The sequence below is a fragment of the Orbicella franksi genome, chromosome 13, assembly GCF_964199315.1.
Source record: "Orbicella franksi chromosome 13, jaOrbFran1.1, whole genome shotgun sequence".
Lineage (NCBI taxonomy): Eukaryota > Metazoa > Cnidaria > Anthozoa > Scleractinia > Merulinidae > Orbicella > Orbicella franksi.
This window is the reverse complement of record NC_138157.1, coordinates 12,160,351-12,180,565: the sequence shown is the minus strand read 5'-3', so window position 1 is coordinate 12,180,565 and position 20,215 is coordinate 12,160,351. Positions and strand designations below refer to the sequence as shown.

The following is a 20,215-nucleotide window of genomic DNA, read 5'->3' as shown; positions in this document are numbered from 1 at the left end:
ATGTAGTGTAAACATTGAACTATTGGACATATATGTTCTCCTTTTTTATTTATTATTTTTTTTCATTATTTTTTTTTACGTTTAGTTTGACACAAGAGTTCGTCCTCATGTGCCTTCCTTCTTCAATAGTAAGTTCCATGAAGTTTTCTTAACGTGTATAATAACCATAACTTAACCGTCTTGTTAATAACTTTGCGCACATCTATTGCTAACTGCCTCTAGAATGCATCATCCATGTTACTTGGTGAATACTCTTGCCTTTAAGTTATTAATGCTTGGTCTTCTCTTGTACTATAACTATCAATCTTTCAGGAAATGTATATTAGGTTGATAGGATTTTCTTTCAAAGCACAACCCCTAAAAGCACGATTTCCAAACACAGTCAATCCACCGACCATGATTCCTTTGCATTACAGTTGAACCTCTCCATACGGACACCTTTCTAATACGGACAGTTTCCTACATACCAACAAAATTCTCATACAATTCCTCTAAAAAAAAACGTCAGTCTATAAAACGGACCCTCCCTAAAACGGACTATGGACTCTAAATCTCAGCCCTAGTGAGCAAATTCATACAAATCTAACCTCTTTATTACAGACACTCCGGGGACCAGGTGTCGATAATTTGCGGTATGTACCATTTCCTGTCGGCAGTTACACAAACATTGACACTTAATCATTCAGCAATACCAATACCAGAACATGTCAAAATGCTAGTTTTCAAAACTTACATTTACAAATGCAGATACAATGCAGTGTAAATGAAAACACTCTAAACTGTCAGTGGAGACTTAAAAGTGATGTCATCATAGCGACATCTCTAATACGGACACCTCTCTAATACGGACACTTGGCTCTGTCCCTTCAGTGTCCGTAGTAGAGAGGTTCAACTGTACTATGCTATATGATTGGCTAAAAAATAGCACCACTTTTTCATCCAGTCAGAATTAAAACCAAAACCACTCGTGACTAGTTTACATGTCAAGTTATCCTGCACTTCACATCACCTTCCTGTGCATGTATTTACTTTGCCTTTTGATTGGTTCATTGGATTCTCCGTGTCCTTTGTGATTGGATAGTTGAGAGTAATTTAACTTTGGTTTTGGTTTTGTGACATTCAATTGAAAACAGCTCTACAAAGTTGTGCCATTGATTTTAATAGAATGTAACATCATTTTTCCATATAATGTATAACATACCATATTATTAATAATAAATTATAGTGGTTTAGACTATTCAGTTTTTGAGCACTTATGGATTTTAATGCAAATCTAGTTGCAGTTGGGCGGCTTTTTTTAGGATGGCCTGTCTGTCTATTATTTGCCTCACATTTGACATACAGCTGTAACTTAGTTTAAGTGACTGAATAATTTCTTTTTGAATATCTTCCTCAAATTGTGGCCAATTGTAACCTTGAGAGAGCAAGATGAACTCATACAGGGCAGGAAAAAACCCAGGTCCAATTGCCCAGGGGAGGGACATTTTGCTCCAGTGGGCAAGTGAAATTAGCCTCTGTCAGTAGTCTTGTTAGTGATAATTTCCAATCAAAAACTATGTCAAAACTTGAGACTGCAAGATGCGCAAAACAATGAGTTGAAAGCCTGGATTAATTTAAAATCCAAGCATAATTTGCTCATGTTCATCCTTTGTTATAGTGTATTACTCAATATTATAGACAGTACCTACAATGTAGTAAATAATTGTTGATTAAAGGCATGAAAAGTTTGCACCTATTGGGCAAGTGATACATATATTGGGCAACCGAAAACTGAAATTTACTGGCCCATTGGACAACTGGATTTCAAAATTTTTTTTAACCCTGTCATATCAACATGCAGACATAGACGAAAGTACATTCTTACAGGTACAGTTTTACAAATCATGCAGGCAGTGTAGCACATGCACATGTGCTAATGGACGAGGTGTGTGCATACATAATTTTAATGGTGTTCTTCAACAGTTTATGGAAACTGTTGTGTCTGAAGGCAAATAAAGAAACTCCATGTATAAAACGGCTGACCAATAACAAACTGTAATGTTACTGATCTGTTAACTAAACTTGTTCAATACATTTTGAACACATGCTTCATGAATCTTTTTAAGAGTTCCACTCTGGGATGATTACAGAACCTCTTACATAAGCATCACACCTGATAGTATAGAAACCAAACTAATTAACATCATAACAGTAACGCTTTCATATTGAGAGTGTAGACTGTAACTGATGTTTCAGTGTACCGGTATATGGAGATCAACTGATGAGTGGGCCAACCTTGTGTTGGTCTACAAAACTGATTTGTATTAAAATCCATATGTGCTCGAAAACTGAGTTGTCTAAATTAATTTAAATTGTTCCACTGTTGTAATTCGCATGAGTCCTTTAAATCACTATTTTGGCTTTAATGGTGAATGTCATCTGGTCTATCAGTGTGTATATTAATATTAGATATACATATTGAAATGTAAAATTATAATTGACACAGAGGTCTTTGTTTCACAGGGTGACTTTCTATTTGTATTGTTGCAAAGCTATCTTCAAACTCAGGTGCAATTCTGAATACCTTTCTTTTTTTGTAATAAGTCAAACTGTTGTGATTCTGTTGTTGCCGTTATTCAAACTATAGTTAGCTTAAACTGAACTTAACTTCAAATGGTTTTTGCTCTGTTTGTCAAGAAAATATACATGTATGTAGACAAATCTGCCATGGAGAGTCTTGGAAATTCCAAGGCCTAGTGGTGAAATGCAAATTTTCGTACCGTGTAGTTACAATTTATCGATTAACAACTATTTCTAACTGAATGGATGGGGCAAATAAGCAAATGGAAAAGTCAGCAGTAATAACAAATTATAACAAAGTGTTGGTTAATTGTTTAAAAATGGAGAGTTATATAATTATATAGTCTTCAAACTACTGGGTTAAATAGAAATTCCTAGGGAGGCGGTCAATTTAGAGACCCCCTTGGAATGTAAAATCTTGGGTGATGGCAGGAGGTGCAAACCAAAAACTCTGTCTTGGGGTATGTATATATTTTTTAGAACCACACATTGTATTTGTTTCTCATTATTTACCCAGAATGTGTCTGGATTCATTGCCAAGTGATTATCACCTGAAGTTTTTCGAAATCAAATATACCTAACCTCATTTTATTTATTAATGACTGTAATTTGTTTCTAGGGCATTGTTAAGCCAGTCCTTTATGTTGGTGTTATTTCAAGTGGTGTTCAGATCGGCACCAATGCTCTGATGATGTTTGTCTTTAATTTGGGTTTTAGGTAAGCTCCTTCTTAATGTTATTACTTACTAGTATTTCTGGTCCTCATTATTACCCATGATTATGTGGTTGTGTCTCACAAGGACTGGGAACTACTGAATTCACAAATTTGATTGTTGGCTGAAATCAATTTTGATCATGGTCTAGATTTTCCCATCTAGGCCAGCATCTAGACCGGTTACATTTTGCGATGAAAAAGTTGCAAACTAAATTACAAATTAAAATATTGGCTAATATTCTTCTTCATAATTTTTTGAAGAGCCAAAAAGCCTCAACAGGTTGGGAAAAAAGTGAAGAGGACGAGCAAATTTTGCCAGATTTAAGTTCAGCTTATCACCATTTGCTGTTTTCCAGCTGTACTTTAAGTTTAATTGTGATTGTTTGAGCAGTCAAAAAAATTGATGATCTCAAAAAGGATCGAGAAAAGTCCCTTTATTTAAAGGAGCTCAGTCACGGTATTTTGAATTATTTTGGCCACATGCAAAATTACTTTTATGAATAAATGGTAGGAAACCTGAAAATAACAGGTTAATAAGATAGAAAAACACCATTAAGAGATAATGATGAACCATAAAGGAACAAGGATGGCTAAGGATGGAGAAGATTAACACTGACTGCAAACGATGAATTTGAAAAATTGAGGCTAAACTTTTCAATATGCGCAAACTGTGATGTGGCTCCTTTAATCCATTAAGCCGAGGGATTGATGAGTGATTTTTTCTTTTTACAGAGGAGTAGCCCTCAGCTGGAACCTTTCCTCGATCACTATGTTTTTTTTACTGTTTTCCTATGTGAAGGCTTTCAAGCTGCATAAAAAAACATGGCCAGGTAAACATGGGCTTAGTGCTAGTCATAAACAGGAAGTGGAAAGTGTGTTCATTATAAGGAGTAATTTATTATCTATATGACTTTTTTGTTCATGTGATAAGAAATGGTTAGGATACATTACAACACAGGCACGCTTTATTTGTGTTGTTCAGAAATGGGCTATACCGCTGGCTAATTGACACGGAAGGCTCGTTAATTTACCTGTCGGAAAGCTTCGAGTTATTGTCGAGTTTGCTCCGATGACAGGGCTGAGTATCTTCGGAATTATTGAGCTCAGATGAATGAATAGGACTTGTGACTTTTGGGCGGCGATTCAGTGGATGTATTTCAAAAGAATTCAACAATGCGGCTTAATTATTGTCCCTTAAGTGCGTATCCTTTTGTTCTTTGAAGCGTGGTGATTGCGAAAAAAATGTCACCTCGTGTTTTCATCTCTTTCCACCGAAAAACGTTTCGCTCATAAGCGGCAAAGGTAATATCGGTTTATTATTGATATGCATTTTACAAGCTTGAAAATGAGCGTTTAAACGAAATTTTTGGTTCCGTATTACCGGAGAACCGCTTTGTTTTGCAAATTACAACGCAATTTGTCGCCGGCAGTGAGAACCGCGGCGGCATGTCTTCGGTCACGTCTGAATGAATTTGCTCTCGTTTGCGAGATGGAAGTCGATTAAAAAATTATTTGAAGTGATTTGTTACCAACCGATCGCTAAGCTTTTCGTTGGATTAGTTTATTTAAGGTTAACAATCAGATACTATTAAACTACAAAGAAATACATAAGAGTTTGTTTGAATTTGATTGACCGTGCGCTTGTCAAAACAACAGACGATATATATTGTTATGCAAATACACGCCATTACGCGGGCTTATAAATAACTGAGTCATACGCGTGGCTACTCACTTATTCTCATCACTGTAAACACACTTGATCGTCACGTTAACTAGTTTATTAGCTGTGAGCCGTGATACATGATGGAGTTTGCCGTTGGTGCTCCTGTTGAAGCTGTCGATCAGCTCGGTATTTGGGCCAAAGCCAAACGGCGTCGACAAAACCTGGATCGGACCGGACCGGATCACGGATCGGATCACGGACCGGATCACGGATCGGATCACGGATCGGATCACGGATCGGATCACGGATCGGATCACGGAAAAAAATTCAAAATTTTGTTGAGCAAATTGCAGTAGAGTGACTACTGTGAGCAGAAAGTTTTATTTAATTCAGGTGTGATATTCCTTTATTCTTTTATAATATCAAGCCAACTGGGAGCTGGTCACAGATGAATTTTTTTCAGGCTGTTGGGTTTTGATTGCGATGATCAATCATGTCTTCATATCTTTCTCCGCAGTTCAGATAAATGATATTTCGTGTATTCACTTGCATCAAACTGTCATAAAACAAGTCAGCATGGTAATAATAGGACGAACGTATGAATAGAAACACAAAAACTAAAAACACTAAAAAATTAAACACCTGATGATTTCAAACAATTTCCGTTTTTGAGACAAGTCTATACTTTTACAAGATGTGAGTTTGGAATACGATATTTCGCACTGGAATAAAACGAAACAAACCATTTGTATTTCAAGGAAATATAGCTGTTTTACAAAAAATTCTAGGAATGACATCGATAGTGTGAACGATAACGCAACCCGAGAATAAACAACATTTTAGGAGTTACGTCACGAGTTTTAGAGTTATTTTTAGGGTCGTAAAGAGTTGCCTTTAAATAGAATAAAACCTTAAAATGATCGTGTTCTAGGATAGAAAACACTTAAGAGGCAAGAACAAATCAAAACGGAATGAGGATCGTCAAGGATGGCAAAGATTAACGGGGATTGCAAATGACGAACTTGAAAAACTAGGCTAGTTTTTTCAAGATGTGCAAATCGTGACGTAGCTCCTTCAAAACAAGTCATGTCCTTAAGCTTTCGTACGTAAGTTTTCTCATTTAACTGTAACGCCAACTGTAACGCTCACATCTGACACGAAAATGTAGCTGAGAATTAGCCACTGATAACAATTTCAAAAACGAGAATGGGAGGTTCACGCAAGCTTCGAGCCAACTAACGTTCAAATATAACTACATCTGCCTGTTCATTACAATTTAAATTCATCGTAAATTAGGCGCTTATGTGGCTTTTGAAATGACCTCTTGTCATTCTCTGTAATTAACATGTCATTGCGTCAAATTCGGGATTCTTATTTTCATTTAACATATTTTAGTTTTCCACTTTTATTTTTTATTTATCATTATCTTATAAACGGTTTGATTTTAGTTTTTGATTTTTTTTTTCTTTAAAACTTTTTTTTTTTCTGTGATCCGATCCGTGATCCGATCCGTGATCCGATCCGTGATCCGATCCGTGATCCGGTCCGTGATCCGGTCCGTGATCCGATCCGTGATCCGATCCAGGTTTTGTCGACGCCGAAAGCCAAAGTTATTTCAGCATCCGAAAATTCGGTTGTTGTGACTTTTCCTCCATGGAGATCGGAGTGGGACCGCGAGATAAGTGACCTTTCCGAAATCAGAAAGGAAACGATCGAAGAAATGCTGATCCCGCGCCGTCTTGCACAAAAAAAGGTAAGAAGTTATTCAATGTTAATTTTGAGTTTTTTCATTTCCTTTTCCTTTTTGACGCTTATAAGTATCTCACGCAAGTTACTTTTTGCCATCAGAACCCGAATCTCAAGAAATTGTTCCACGGGGACGTTGTTTACTTGAATGGCAAAGCAGCAAATGTTCTCCAGTCAGATCCTATCAGGAAATCGGTGAGTTTCAACTCTCTGTAGCAGCAGATTTATTGTTTACATAACTTTACATCGAGTGTCAGTGGTCATGATCATACTACTAATTCTCCTTACCAGTCTCTATACAACTCTTATACTGAAAAGTAGTTTGGAGTGTTCGTAACCGATTTAAGGCAAACATTTGAATCATTGATGTTTACAAGTGTCCCCATTTAGTGGTTGTATTGCTGCTTTCATCTTGTCATCTAATGATACTGCTAGAAAAGTTAACCCTCGTCACTTACTTCTTGGCTTGTGTCTGACATTTTGCAGACTGCAAACTAAGAGAATTTATCATGTTACCATTACCATTATTGAAAGCGTACCGTAAACAGGCTAAATGAAGTGTTATTCAGGCTAACCAGAGTGAATAGTAGGCTAACTGAAGTGCATAGTAAGTTTAACCAGAGTGAAAAGTCTGCAGTCTGCATTCTGAAAATGTCAGACACTGTTTTTTGGCTAAGAAAAAATTAAAATAACCACAATACACTAATTGGCTTCAGAAGATGTTTTTTCTTTTGAGTGCCTTACTTTGCATAAAGTTTCTCAGGGCGAAGTACATTTAATTCATTATCTTTTGGAATCCTTTAACTTCTCTCATCTCTTAAATTGATTGTAATTCAAGGAATTTTTCTAGGTCTACATGTTTACTGTGTGGCCATCCAATTTTTGTGCCTGTAGTCTGAAGCCTGAAATTAATACCAAGCTTTTTATTTAAGGTAACTTTGCAACTGGTTGACAGCAAAGAAAGACAGACTGTCAAAGTTTGGGAGGTGGAAGAAGCCATTGCTCAGGAACAAGTTGAGCAGACAAGGAAGAGGCAGAGAAGAACGGTGATTACAGATCAAGGGTTGACATCAAGTTCTGAAGTTGCAGTCACCGAGATTCCATATCAGGATCAGGTTACCATGGCAGTACCTAGTAGCAGCAGTTTACACTTTTATTTCTTTATTGGGTCAAATGGCACCATTTTGAGGATTGGATCCTTGTATTCTCTTGATTTTTGTAAGGGTTCAGTTTTTATTTGTACATCCATTTCAAGAAATAAGGATCTTTTTAAGTTTAAGTTTTTGCTGTGTTCCGTAGTGGACAAAAAAGTTGAAAGTATTGATAGGGGTGTATCTTGTACAGTGAACAATGTAGCGCATGTTTCGTGTCAATCTGATGTCATTATTGGGTCAAAGGGAAAGGGTTTGGTTGACAAAGTTATTTGCGAGGGCTGGGACAGGGTTTTGTTTTGTCAAGTTAAAAATGCTGCAAATTTTTCTTACCTGTTGGACCTCAGAAAGAGTTGCTTGGCCAATCAAATACGTCAAGGTGTCTACTCGGGTATTTCACGCACTGCCACTCGTCCTGCGCAGCCTATTCACCTTGGCATATTTGATCCAATGCATGACTCTAAGATCTTGGGTCTAACAGGTGAGAACCATTTCCAAGTTTCATATTCAGGGAGGGATCTTGCAAAGTTAGATTCATTTTTGGGGGCTAATTGGGATGTTAAAATCCTGGAACCAGGAAATCCCTGTTCCCACTTTAAGTATGTTTGCAGAGTAAAATTTTTTCTTCACAGGCCCTCAACACGCTGTCACCTTGAATTCGTTCGATTAACAACTCGCGTTGTTGTGATCCGCGATGCTGACCCGAAACACACAATTTGTTGATACTGCCGTGACACTAAACTTCTGAAAAGATGAAATGTCGTTGATAATTTTGAGATTTGGCTTAAAAAAACTTGTAAATAAACTTAAATTCGCCCGATTCAGCTCCGCTTAACTCGCGTTGATTTGTTGGTCGTCACAGCAACCACATGGATCTGACCAATAGAAATCGCGTTTGATTCATTGCCGTGACGTTTATACTCGACTCGATCGTTTCATACCAGAAAAGCTAAAAGACAAAAGAAAACATCTAAAGGAACAGTAAATGACAAACGAAAGGGTACACAGAATTCAAAATCCAACACACTCGTTTTATTTTCTTCTTGCTTATGAATGTCTACGTTTAATTCGGTGAAAACGGGCCGACTTCCAATAGCTAGCTATCGATCGACAGAGTTTTTTTATAAATAATCGAGCGGGCTTCCGTTCCATGGGTTTATGTTCACTTGGACTCATCAAAGCGGTATGATTTTAACAAAGCGAGACGTCAAAAATCGTAGCTTAGATTCAAATGAACACTGGAATGAATAAAAGGAGCGAATTTATTGATGAAAAACATTCCAGACACTAGAATGTTTGAGAGTGTTTTTGCGGTCAGACGCCGAGCAATGCGTTCATGTCAATTTCTCAGCCTTTCCCGGGGCCTTTCCACGTGCATGCTTTGAGCTTTTCCAGACCTTTCTTACGAATAAATTAAAATATGTCGCAACAATAGGGTTTAAAAAATCAATCAAGCAGAAATCCTAACACAAAGCAAAAATATCGCACCTAACATCAAAGCGTTTGCGCTCGTGCAGTAGCCAGCCACATGTTCGGAAAGTAATCGGTCCGTGAATTATGAATATTCAATGAGAAAGAACAATAGCGTGAATATATGAATAATAATCGACCCACAAAATGTGGGTACACACTTAAAGCGTGCCTGTGTTGTAATGATGTGTAATTATACAGTTGAAGTCCGCTATTTTGAACTCTCAAGGGAAACAAAAAATCTTTCGAAATAGCAGGAGTTTGAAATAATCAACAGTAAATGACTGAAGGGGAAATCCATGGCATACAGTTTTGAGTTTGAAATAACAGGGAATTTGAAATAATTACCAAGTTTGAATTAGCGGGGTCCAAATGTAACATGGTTTTAATTGTATTTGCCCAATTGTTTGTTTATACAACTTAGCCTTTCAAACATGTCTTTAATCTAGTAGACATTTTATTTTAATTTACATTACATATTTATTTTTGATCCATATAAAGAATGAGGTTCTCTAACGATATTTTGTAAAGCACATTTGAACAATTTAATTTCAAATATATGTTTTACTGTTGCCATATTGTCACACAAAAGAAATTGTGAATACAGTTGAATCTCCAGTTGTGACCACCTCTTATAAGCGACCAACTCTCCTCAGCAAATAGTTTTCCAAAATACCAAAAGTTTCCAAGTCAAATCACTATATTTGGAACCTCTTGTAAGCCACAACCTCTTGTAAGCCACTTTAGGAGCTAAAAGTTTGAAATTTTCTTTTGTTTTTAACCTCTCGTAAGCAACCACTTGACAGACTATAGAGTGGAAATTGGATAATAAGGTGTTGTAAAATCATGCCATTCCTGGGTATTACATGTACAAGAGATGGAAATTTCTCAACAGCGTCACTACCGGATTTTTTCTCGCAATGGACTTTTCACATGAATAAAATTTTTAAAACATGGGAAAGTCTCTGCAGATATACCATATGCTAATGTAAGCGACCACCTCCCATAAGCGACCACTTACACTTGACATTTTTGGTGGTCGCTTACAGGAGGTTTGCCTGTAATTAGTTTTTTTTATTTAAACAAATTCTAAAGAGAAATTGGCGATAAGACCAAAAAGAAAGTACAATGAAAGGTTATCTAAATATGTGATTCTCCCCAATTAGTCAAGGGGCATTTCCCCTTGCCTAACAAACCTTTTCTAATAAAAGTTTTTGATTGACTAATCGATTGATTAATTGATTGATTGTTTGAGTGAGAGAGTGAGTAATTAATTGAGGCATTGAGTGATTGAGAAATTGATTGATTGATTGATTGATAAACTAAGATGAATTCCAATTAATGTGGCATTAAGGTGCAAGTTTGTGTTGAATGCATATTGCAGGATGGACCACTGAAAGTCTGTTAGATTGGGGACAGTTTCTTAAGCTTGCAGTGCCAGGTTTGGTGATGACCTGTATTGACTGGTGGAGTTTTGAAGCTGGCTCCTTTTTAACAGGTATAGTTAAACCCTAGCTTCACTAGGACATTTGGTTGGCCACGGGAATAGTTGAAGTGCATTTGGTATTTTATTTAAAATTATATTTAATTTTTTTATTAGTAATAAAAATGAATCCAGAGGAGCTGCTCAAATTCACACTTCCCCCTCAAAATGAAGTGTGCCTTGTTTTGTTGCCATGTACATTAGGTTCCACTAAGGCTAGGGCTGTAAGAGTTTTGATGTAAGCAGCCAAGTCTTATTGTACCTTATATACACTGCACATGTGTGATTGGATTGGAGATGAGCAAAAAGGAGATTTGCTTGATGCCATGATAGAAAACACTTGCTTGTTGTTTCTCCCAACAACTCTGCAATATATTAATGTTGCTTGAAGACAATATTGGCAAAGAGGATCATAATAACAGTTCTAAATCACTTCTATACTGTCATTTGATCCCTTGCAACAGGCTGTCCTGAATAGACCAGGTCAAATAACAGTTGAAAATATTGTTAATGACCACTGCTGACTCACAGGCTATTTAAAGCCAGCTCTTCAAAAGATCGTTTAGAAACCACTGGGCCTGCAGGATCCGTCACAACTTGGATGTAAGAGTCCTGCGGTTTCTCTCTCTCTGAAAAGCTGAAAATCTATAGATAATTCTTAGCAGCCATGATTAGTTCAAGGATTTTATCAATGATGTGCTCTTTTTGAAAGGGACCTTTGGTGAAGTACAGTTAGCGACCTATGGTATCATTTTCCAGTGGACAGCACTTGTCTATATGGTGAGGATAAACTCTTCTTAGCCTGTATTACAGCCACCCCAGGAAAGAGGAAATCAGAGAAAGCACTGTGTGTTGCTGTTGATAATCATGTTCCTTTACATAAATTATAATGAAATGCTTATTTCATCTGAGTCTTATTCTTTGGCATAATTTGCAGTCTCTACAGCCACCTTTCTTTGATGGATCAAGTGGTCTGGATTCGAAGCCTGGCTGGGGACATTACAATGTGTTCTTGGGCAAGACACTTTACTCTCACAGTGCCTCTCTCCACCCAGGGTTATAGTGGGTGCTGGCACATTTAATGCAGGAGGTAACCCTACGATGGACTAGCATCCTATCCAGGGGGGAGTAGAAATACTCCTAGTTGCTTCGTGCTACAGAAACTGGAATAACCTCCAGCCTGATGGGTCACTTGGCTTGTATGCAGACTTTTACAGCTAGTCCTCTCAGGATATTTGTCAGAATATCTGTCAATATTCTACATGTACACAGTTTCATTAAGTTAACTTTGGTGCTCTTTTAAGCATTTGCTGCTTCATTCTTATAATGATTTCTTTAAGATGTTGTACAGTTCTTGATAGAGAGTGAGGTAACTTGGGGGAGGTGTTCCCATATATAAAAAAGGACAGGAGAGCTTGTCGGAAATTTTGAAAAGAATTCCTAAAAGGTACCAAGATCCTGTTTTGTGGGCGTGGCTTGAAATGTTTTCCACCCCTAAGCAGTACCGATTCTAAAAAACCCATTATCTCTTGTCATATTTTTCTGAGCTCAATACCTTAAAAGGTAGCACAAAAGCTCCCGCTGTAGACCTTTTGAGGCTGAACACCCTTAGGGGTACCAAAACTGCATTTTTAACCCCTAAAAGGTACGGTGAGCACCGCTGGAGGTAAGTGCAAAGCATTTGTCACATGATGAATGGGAATAGAAGAGGCTTACATTCCCATTCTGCAGCGCAAGCAACCAGTTTAGAAAGCTGCAGTCATTGTTTACAGGGTTCCACTGTGTTATTTTAAAATAATTGTCTACCTTGACTTCGCCAACAAGACCATTACCAATCTGTGCATTAAAACTCTTTAGATTCCTGTTGGTGTAAGTGTGGCTGCTGGCGTTCGTGTTGGAAATGCCCTTGGTGCCGGCAATGCCATGGCAACCAAAAGGACAATTAAAGTGGCCCTTTCACTTGTTGGTAATTACAGATCTGGATTATGATGTCTATCTGTACTGTACATGTTCCTGTTTAAATCATGTTTTTTTTTTCTCAGCAACGTGATGTCAAATTATTCAGTCTTGGCCCACATCAGCAAACTTTCATCATTGCATGTATGCACACCAAGCAATAGTTTGTTGTTAAGATTTGAGCAACTGTCATCGATGGTTGCTCTGGAAATTATGGAAATTACACTTGTACGTCAAATACTTATTTTATTTGCTTTTTTGTCCCAAAAGGGGAAATAAACCCTCCATAAGTGATCAAAAAATGTATACTGTTGCTTTAACCCTAAGAGCAGATGTTTTACCTGTATTTTTTCTAAGCAGTAACTCAGTTTACCTGTATTCTCGAAGTCACTTGTAGCATAGACAGTGACGATACCTAGCCATGCATACACCCATAGAAGGTTTAATGCTGATTAACACTGAATTTTTTGTTTGTAACTCCTAATAATAGCATTTCGTATGGGAAACTAATCTTGTAAGAGTTAGCTTGTTAAAGTTCACTGCTACATGTTCACAGGGAGATAATCAATTTGTATTGATTTCACAGTGTGTGTTCAACTTGTGGTATTTGCTGTCTTCTTTGGGCTTCAGGAAACCACTGGAAGGCTTTTTACTGACAATAGGTTTGTAAACTTATAGAAACTTTAAAACAAAGTCTGCATTAATTGGACCAAATATACCATATATTGGTGCTAGAGCTTATCCCAATTCCCATAACATATTAAGCAACTAGGAGTATTTCTACTCCCCCCTGGATGGGATGCTAGTCCATTGCAGGGTTACCCCCATCATCCAGTTTACCAGAACCTATTTATACATCTTGGTGGAGAGAGGCTTTTTGAGAGTAGAGTGTCTTGCTCAAAAAGACAGTACCAAGACCCTGGCTTGAGGGCTAAAACCCAGACTGCATGGTCTGGAGTCCATCGGGCTAACCTTAAGTCCACCCACCACTTTAAATTCAAGGTGGAGCGCTGTCATGTGTGCAAAAACCTTGAAAGAGACACATGCAGTGACTTTCTGGTTATCATGATTGACTCCTAGTCAGGCCTGACTATAGCATGGGTTATGTTGTGCTCTTGAGCAAAACGCGGCTACTCTCTTTAATTGATATAATTACATGTACCTATAGCCCAAGTGGATCTGGCAATGGCTGACTAGCACACGATGTACAGATGTTGAATAGATGTATATCTCTCCACACAGTTGTACAAATGAATATCAGCAAATTGTTGGATTGAACATGAAGAAAATGCTGGAAGGTTGAAATTCGTAAGCCGTTTGACTCAAATGTCAGCTCACAGAACATCAGTCTTATGATGAGTTGTTGATCACTGATGGGAGCTTCAAATTAATTTGGCCAAGGAATTCTTGACTTCCCTCTTAGATTACTTTGTAGCTAATTAGACTATTGTTCATTTTGTCTTGCAGAGATGTGTTATTGTTATACAAAAAGACTATCCGTTTTATGTCATTCTCTTTTATCTTTGATGGAATTCAGGTAATTGAAATCATTCTAATGATTGAGTGATAAAATACGACCCTTAAAGCCCGTCAGTGACCAACTACAAGAATTAATCATATCATAAACAAAATAAAAAGTCTGGAATGTTCATCAGTTTTACAAACACTAGAGAAACAGCAGAAACTCACTTAATTGCACATGATTGACGTGGAAATAGCGTATGTGCCGAATTCCAGTGAGCAAGTTTGACGTCCTTGTGATCGTGCTTTAAGTCTTTCCAAATACTTTAAGGTATGCCAAGAACCAATCAGAATGGACAATTTTGTTGTGGAAACAATAATGCAATTAACATGCATAGCAGACCTATTTTTACATTTCAAGTGGAACTCGCACCTGCGCAGTAGATCAATCCCACAGGTAGGGGCTGGGGGTGTAGAAAACTGCCTCTCAAGTGATACGAATTGATGTTCAATTTTCATCTCAGGGTGTCTGTAGCGGTGTTATCCGAGGATCTGGCCGTCAGACGGTAGGAGTGGTGATCAATTTTATATCCTATTGCTGCTGTGGGCTTCCTCTTGGCATAGCATTGATGTTTCTAGTCTTCCACGATGTCACAGGTACAAAAATATGAATGTTTATTTTGTTTGCATCGTATTAAAAGTGCTGTCAACTCTCTCTTAATAGATGTATCTCTGAAACAGACACACAAAGTTGGTGCCTAATGCTCTTCAGTCATTTTCTGAACCTAGCACGCCTCTCCTTAAGAAACAGAAAACATGTGCCATGTTTCTACCGAGTTTTAGCATAAATCTACTAGCATTCTATCATGAATGCCATTCGCTGATTGGCTACGCTGCTCACTTTCTATTTTATTGTAGATCAGTAGTGGGAAGCCTAGCAAAGTGCAGTTGTTATCAAAATGACGGCTAATTCTTTGTGTTTTCAAAGTGTCTGTGCAGAAGATTTAGATAAAGTTTTGGACGACCACAGTAAATTTAAGAACCTGTTAGGCTAAAATTTCCCTATTAAGCACCCTTCACATTAGAACCATTCAAGGCTGCAATCTCAATACAGGTCCGTATTTTCAAAACATAGCGTTTTTTTTTCAAATATAATACAGTACATCACATGCGATATAAGAAAAGGTAACAAAAACTAGCCAGAGCACTGGCAGTGGTATAGGACCACAATACTGTTCTGTGAATGATTCAATATAAAGGCCACACCCATGAGTACAAGTTAAAAATAAATTAAGAACTTGATTAAGAACCTAGATAGCCTAATTTCACAGTAAACACCGTTTATATAAGAACCTATGGAGGCTAACTGGAAAAAACCTAGGTTCTTATACGCGGGTTTTTACTGTAGTAGATTTATACTGAAACAATTAGATTATTTGCTCTCGATTTCCATGTGTGACAGTTGACTCGGGCTGCGCCTTCATCGACTATCATGCGATTGAAATCTCTAGCTCACAATCTTATTGTTAAATAGAAACAATTTTTGATCAATCGGCGCGCATATTTTTCGGGGCTATTTTCTGATTAACATTGACACGATCTCTCTGAAACATGCAACACAGAGAGAAGCGTAGAACTAAGTAATTAAAGAATGATAATTGTGGAACAAATGGGGAAAAGTAAAATTCCCTGGTTTGTCAAAGCATTCCACACTTCCACGTGAAAAAAAAATTACTTGTGGAGTTATGTCAAAGTGTAGAAACCAAGGATATCATGGCCAGTATTAGACATTTATCGGTCGGCCGAGCCAAAATTGTCTTACTGTTTACAGGGAAAGGCGGAGGGAGGGGGGGGGGGAAGGGGGGGGGGAATAAAGCAATAGGTGTTGAATGCCACTACAAATATGATTCGGAAGCAATGTTTGCTAACTCTGTTGTTTTCTTGTTGTGTTGAAGGCCTCTTGATTGGTCTGTTTTGTGCGGTCGCCCTCCAGGTAAGCATTTGACAAGTGAACTAGTTTTTTTTTTGTTTGTTTTCTCTCATTTTATTGTTATTTTTGTCATGCGTCTGATGCATGAGCCCCTGGCTCAGATACCGAGGGCAACCTCTTCTCCATGCATGCATGACAATAGTAAACTAATTGATGGATGGATGGATGGATGGACGGACGGACGGATTGATTGATTGATTGACTGATTGACCGGAACTCTTAACCAGTTAATGTTATTTCTTCTATTTTGAGTATAGTTGCTTTAGGAATAACAAATTTGTGGTCTTGTGATACTAGATTTTTTCAGGTGAATAGTGAATTGATCTTGTTTTCCTAGTGGATTCATATCAAGAAATTGTTTTTCTTCAAGATGATTGAAGGAAATAAATGATCATGTACTCTTCTGTATTTACTGTTGAAAATTCAAACACTTCTGTGTTTGAATTAAAAATGATTTTCGCGAACGTTTTTCTGTGTAGCGTGCATCGTCGTTTCAGCTGTCAAGCATTCTTGAGTGTTTGTCTGGTAACGTATTTAAAGACAGACAGACCTGGCCTTGGTTTAATTGTAGGTAGTGCTAACGGAACAATAAAATTTCTTCCAGTTATAAAATCTTCCACTGTTCAAGGACTGTACAACCTACTTTGTGTTGCATATGATACATTTTAACCTGCAGTAAGATCTTATGTGTAATTAGAATTTCTTTCGATAAGTTCCTCCCCAAAAATGAACCACAAAAAATGTATTTTGAACTTATTTAAGCTTAGGATTTCACTTTCAGAATTCAATGGTATGTACATTAACAGGATGTAATCTTGTAATATTTGATTGTGTTTTAGGCCTGTTTATATGTGATTCTACTATGGAGAACAGACTGGGAGAAGCAGTGCAAACTAGTGAGTAAAGCCGTAAAAGACTGGGCTTACCAATTATTTTGATGTAAAAATGTCGCCCAGGTCAAGAGTATCCGCGATAGCGGTTATGGGAACATGGAAGCAGTAACAGATGTGGTGCGAATGAACGCTGAGAAAGAACCCTGAATGTTGTGATGATTTCAATTGAGAAAAGATAACAGACCATTTAGTAAACCGGAGTAGAACAACAATGAACACGAGAAACTAAAGGAAGAAGATATCCTGGAAGTATTTCTTCCTCGAAAGAAACCGGTAGATTGCGCCATAGAGCAGCTGCAGAGATGTTCTCTCACTGGTACGTTATCTTCTCTTGACGTCTCTTCAGCATTCCATCCCGTTTTATTTGTTTATTTTACCCTCAGAGACAAGTGGGACAAGTGTTATCTCGCTGCGGTTTGTGGGAGCGTTACTAGGGACAAAACAAATGACGAGAAGCGACATTGGTTCCAGTAACGATTCCACAAGCGACTGCGAGGGGAGACACAACCCTGATTTCTTCTTGTTTCGCAAGTGGCGAATTCCGTAAGTTACTTAGGAGCGGGGCCTTTCGGAGCGTGGAAAGACTGAGATAAACAAGACACTTGGTTGCGCCCACAGTTTACTTCAGGGATTAGTGCCCCGGTCTTTGTTAATTGTATCGTGACGTGTGTTCACCATTTCACGTGTTTAGTGACTTGATACTGGAACTGATTAGTTTGTGAACACTGGATGTTCTAGTACCTGAGTGATCCGTCCAGTGTTGCTGTTGTTCACCATTTTTGTTTTTGTTCAGGCACAGGAAAGAACAGGAGTTAAGTCTGCCTTGGACCAAACATGTGAGAATTTATTAAATGGAGACATTCACAAAAAAGAGTCAGGTACATCCTATTAACAGAAGCTAGTGCCAAAAAGCCAGGCCAGGTTACCAGGCTACATGATAAAGGTTCACAAAAACGTGACAAGCCACAGAATTGTGGTAGCATGTGTCACAAACTGAGGACCTGGCCTGCTTACCGCAGAGAGGCCTCAGGAATGTGGGCTCAACCTAGCTGTTTATGTAAGCAAGAAGACATCATGAATCGCTGGCTCAAGTAATTTATGAACTGTTTCTTGTGTGAGGTTTATAAACCTTGTTTCACAGCAAGTTCGTGTAATTTACAGTTTATAAAGTAAACCAGGTAGGAGGCAGTTTCAAATGAAGCCAAAAATCCCTCCCAACTCTAAGCTTCTTCTTTTTTTTTTTTTTTTTTTTTTTTTTTTTAATTACAGAATTGGACCTTTCAAGCTGGATTCACAAATCTTCATCTCTTCCATTTCTGAGTCGCTTTGATGCTCACGTGACTCAATTCCAACCTTCTCTTCTGTTACGCGATTTTAATGGTCAACATGAATTTATGTCACAAGGAAGTGAACCAAATACAGCAGTGTGTGATGTTCAAGACAGAAACAGACTTACATCGCTAGAGAAAAAGTCTCTGATAAGAAAAAGACTTATTCCCTTAATTATTTCTTTGTTGATATTAGGCACTGCTGTAGCCATACATCTTTTAGTTCCTTTGCCATCTTCCCACGAGACGGCATCACTTGGTAATGACACCCTTGGTTTTAACATGACTAGCAATACCACACGAAATCCCTGACTTTATCCAGTTACATAGAAAGGTAAAATTCTGAGCCTTTTGTGTTGTCACGCAACTCTTTTCCAGACAGAAAGAAAAAAGCTTTGTGTGATGACACAAATAACAACTGCGTAAGATGAAAGATGAGGGGTGGGGTGGGTTATACGCGTTAATGAGTATGTCATATCAAGAAATGCTTTCCTGGTTAACTGGACATGCTTTTTCTTGAAGTCTTTGAGGACCAATCTCTTTTATTCCCCTAGATATTTGAAATATTGTAAGAATACAAAGCATACATTTTTCACACTAGATCCAATCTACCGAGGTGAGAGGGACAGGTCAAGTGGGGGTAGGCGAGTTATACTAATGAATGCATGCTTTTTCATTCATATATATATTTTTTTTCATTGATATTCATTTATATTCATTAATTATTTAAAATATTGTAACTGATCAAGAAATGTTACGTAATTGATGAAATAAGATGCTATTTCATTTAAATAGATTTTAATTGTTAACATTATTTAATTATATATGACTGGATTTATGAGGAGGTGGTTAAAAAGTGTGTTCTTTTGCACCAAGTGTGGTACACACGATGAAAATAAAAGGGAATAAAGAAGAACAAGAGAAAGAAGAAAAGAGGGTGCTGGAAAAAAAGACTGACATTCCTTTGAATTTTTATATCGTCTACTTTAGAAAACAATAAACGTTTATACGAGGGTGAACTTTCAATAAATCCAAACATTTATACATGATATATTATACAACATAACATACGCTAAGTCTTATGTCCATTGTTAAGATTATCCTTTTAAAGAGCATACATGAAAATACAGGTCTAAAAGTTATCAGTTAACAGCATATTTCAGCATTTTTCAGAAGAACGAAGTAACTTTAAAAGATAACTCAGTTTTTCTTACGAGAGCAGGCCAGACGGAAACGTCGTTTCAAGCATTAGTTTCTCTGGCTCGTAGATTTGATGAAATGATGAGTTGTCCGAGCTTTAAGAAGTTCAACTCATGAATGAATTATATCATATATATTTGTAATTCCTTTTACTTGTAACAAGAAAAATAATAATATTAAAAGATATACATTGCAAGGAGATGATTCCTTGTATTTTTCCTTCACTACACAACCGAACACAATCAAAGGTCCTGAAGCATGGGCATGTTGGTCAGCCAGGCCCAAGATACGTTGCAATTGTCGACACATCAACAGGGTCTGGGCAAAATGGATGGAAATAAATACGTCGTTGTCCCACATGTATCCCAGCCATCTAAGAAAAGGAAGGAAAAATGAACAGCTTTATCACAAATTCGAAATAACCTTGGAATGTCACTAATAGCATTTGTACAGGCGACACTCCTCTCCGATTTTTCAGATTTGTAATGTTGCAGTAGACACATGTATGCATTGCTTACTTATTTTTTTCTCATGAGAGCGGGCAGCTGTACACAAGCTATGTCTCCTATTACAAACGTGCTAACCTTGATCCCTTAATCGC

The 20,215-nt window shown here is 37.6% G+C and overlaps 2 protein-coding genes across 4 annotated transcripts in view; both read left to right on the top strand.

Moving 5' to 3' along the window:
* Positions 1–20,215, top strand: part of LOC145466645 (multidrug and toxin extrusion protein 1-like) — a 101,839-nt gene that overhangs the window by 4,703 nt on the left and 76,921 nt on the right. For 2 of the 3 annotated variants that reach the window (XM_081450358.1, XM_081450360.1), the window contains exons 3-12: positions 86–128; positions 2,503–2,547; positions 3,179–3,276; positions 4,006–4,103; positions 10,688–10,801; positions 11,499–11,566; positions 12,644–12,752; positions 13,329–13,404; positions 14,210–14,279; positions 14,728–14,860. In XM_081450358.1, coding sequence (XP_081306484.1) covers positions 86–128; positions 2,503–2,547; positions 3,179–3,276; positions 4,006–4,103; positions 10,688–10,801; positions 11,499–11,566; positions 12,644–12,752; positions 13,329–13,404; positions 14,210–14,279; positions 14,728–14,860 — 854 coding nt within the window. Of the gene's footprint in view, positions 1–85; positions 129–2,502; positions 2,548–3,178; positions 3,277–4,005; positions 4,104–10,687; positions 10,802–11,498; positions 11,567–12,643; positions 12,753–13,328; positions 13,405–14,209; positions 14,280–14,727; positions 14,861–16,158; positions 16,197–17,032; positions 17,090–17,879; positions 17,965–18,355; positions 19,825–20,215 lie in introns of those variants that run through there. The other variant, XM_081450359.1, reaches the window with a different exon arrangement.
* LOC145466183 (uncharacterized) lies at positions 5,077–10,295 on the top strand. The gene is made up of 3 exons (XM_081449936.1): positions 5,077–5,109; positions 6,638–6,877; positions 7,615–10,295. The coding sequence occupies exons 1-3, from the start codon at positions 5,077–5,079 to the stop codon at positions 8,554–8,556; spliced, it is 1,215 nt and encodes a 404-aa protein (XP_081306062.1). The 3' UTR covers positions 8,557–10,295.

Coding starts and splice junctions, on each gene's coding strand:
- LOC145466183 (XM_081449936.1), top strand. CDS start 5,077: ATGGAGTTTGCCGTTGGTGCTCCTGTTGAAGCT. Junction 5,110..6,637: donor TTGGTGCTCCTGTTGAAGCT/GTCGATCAGCTC, acceptor TTCCGAAATCAG/AAAGGAAACGATCGAAGAAA. Junction 6,878..7,614: donor CAGATCCTATCAGGAAATCG/GTGAGTTTCAAC, acceptor TTTTTATTTAAG/GTAACTTTGCAACTGGTTGA.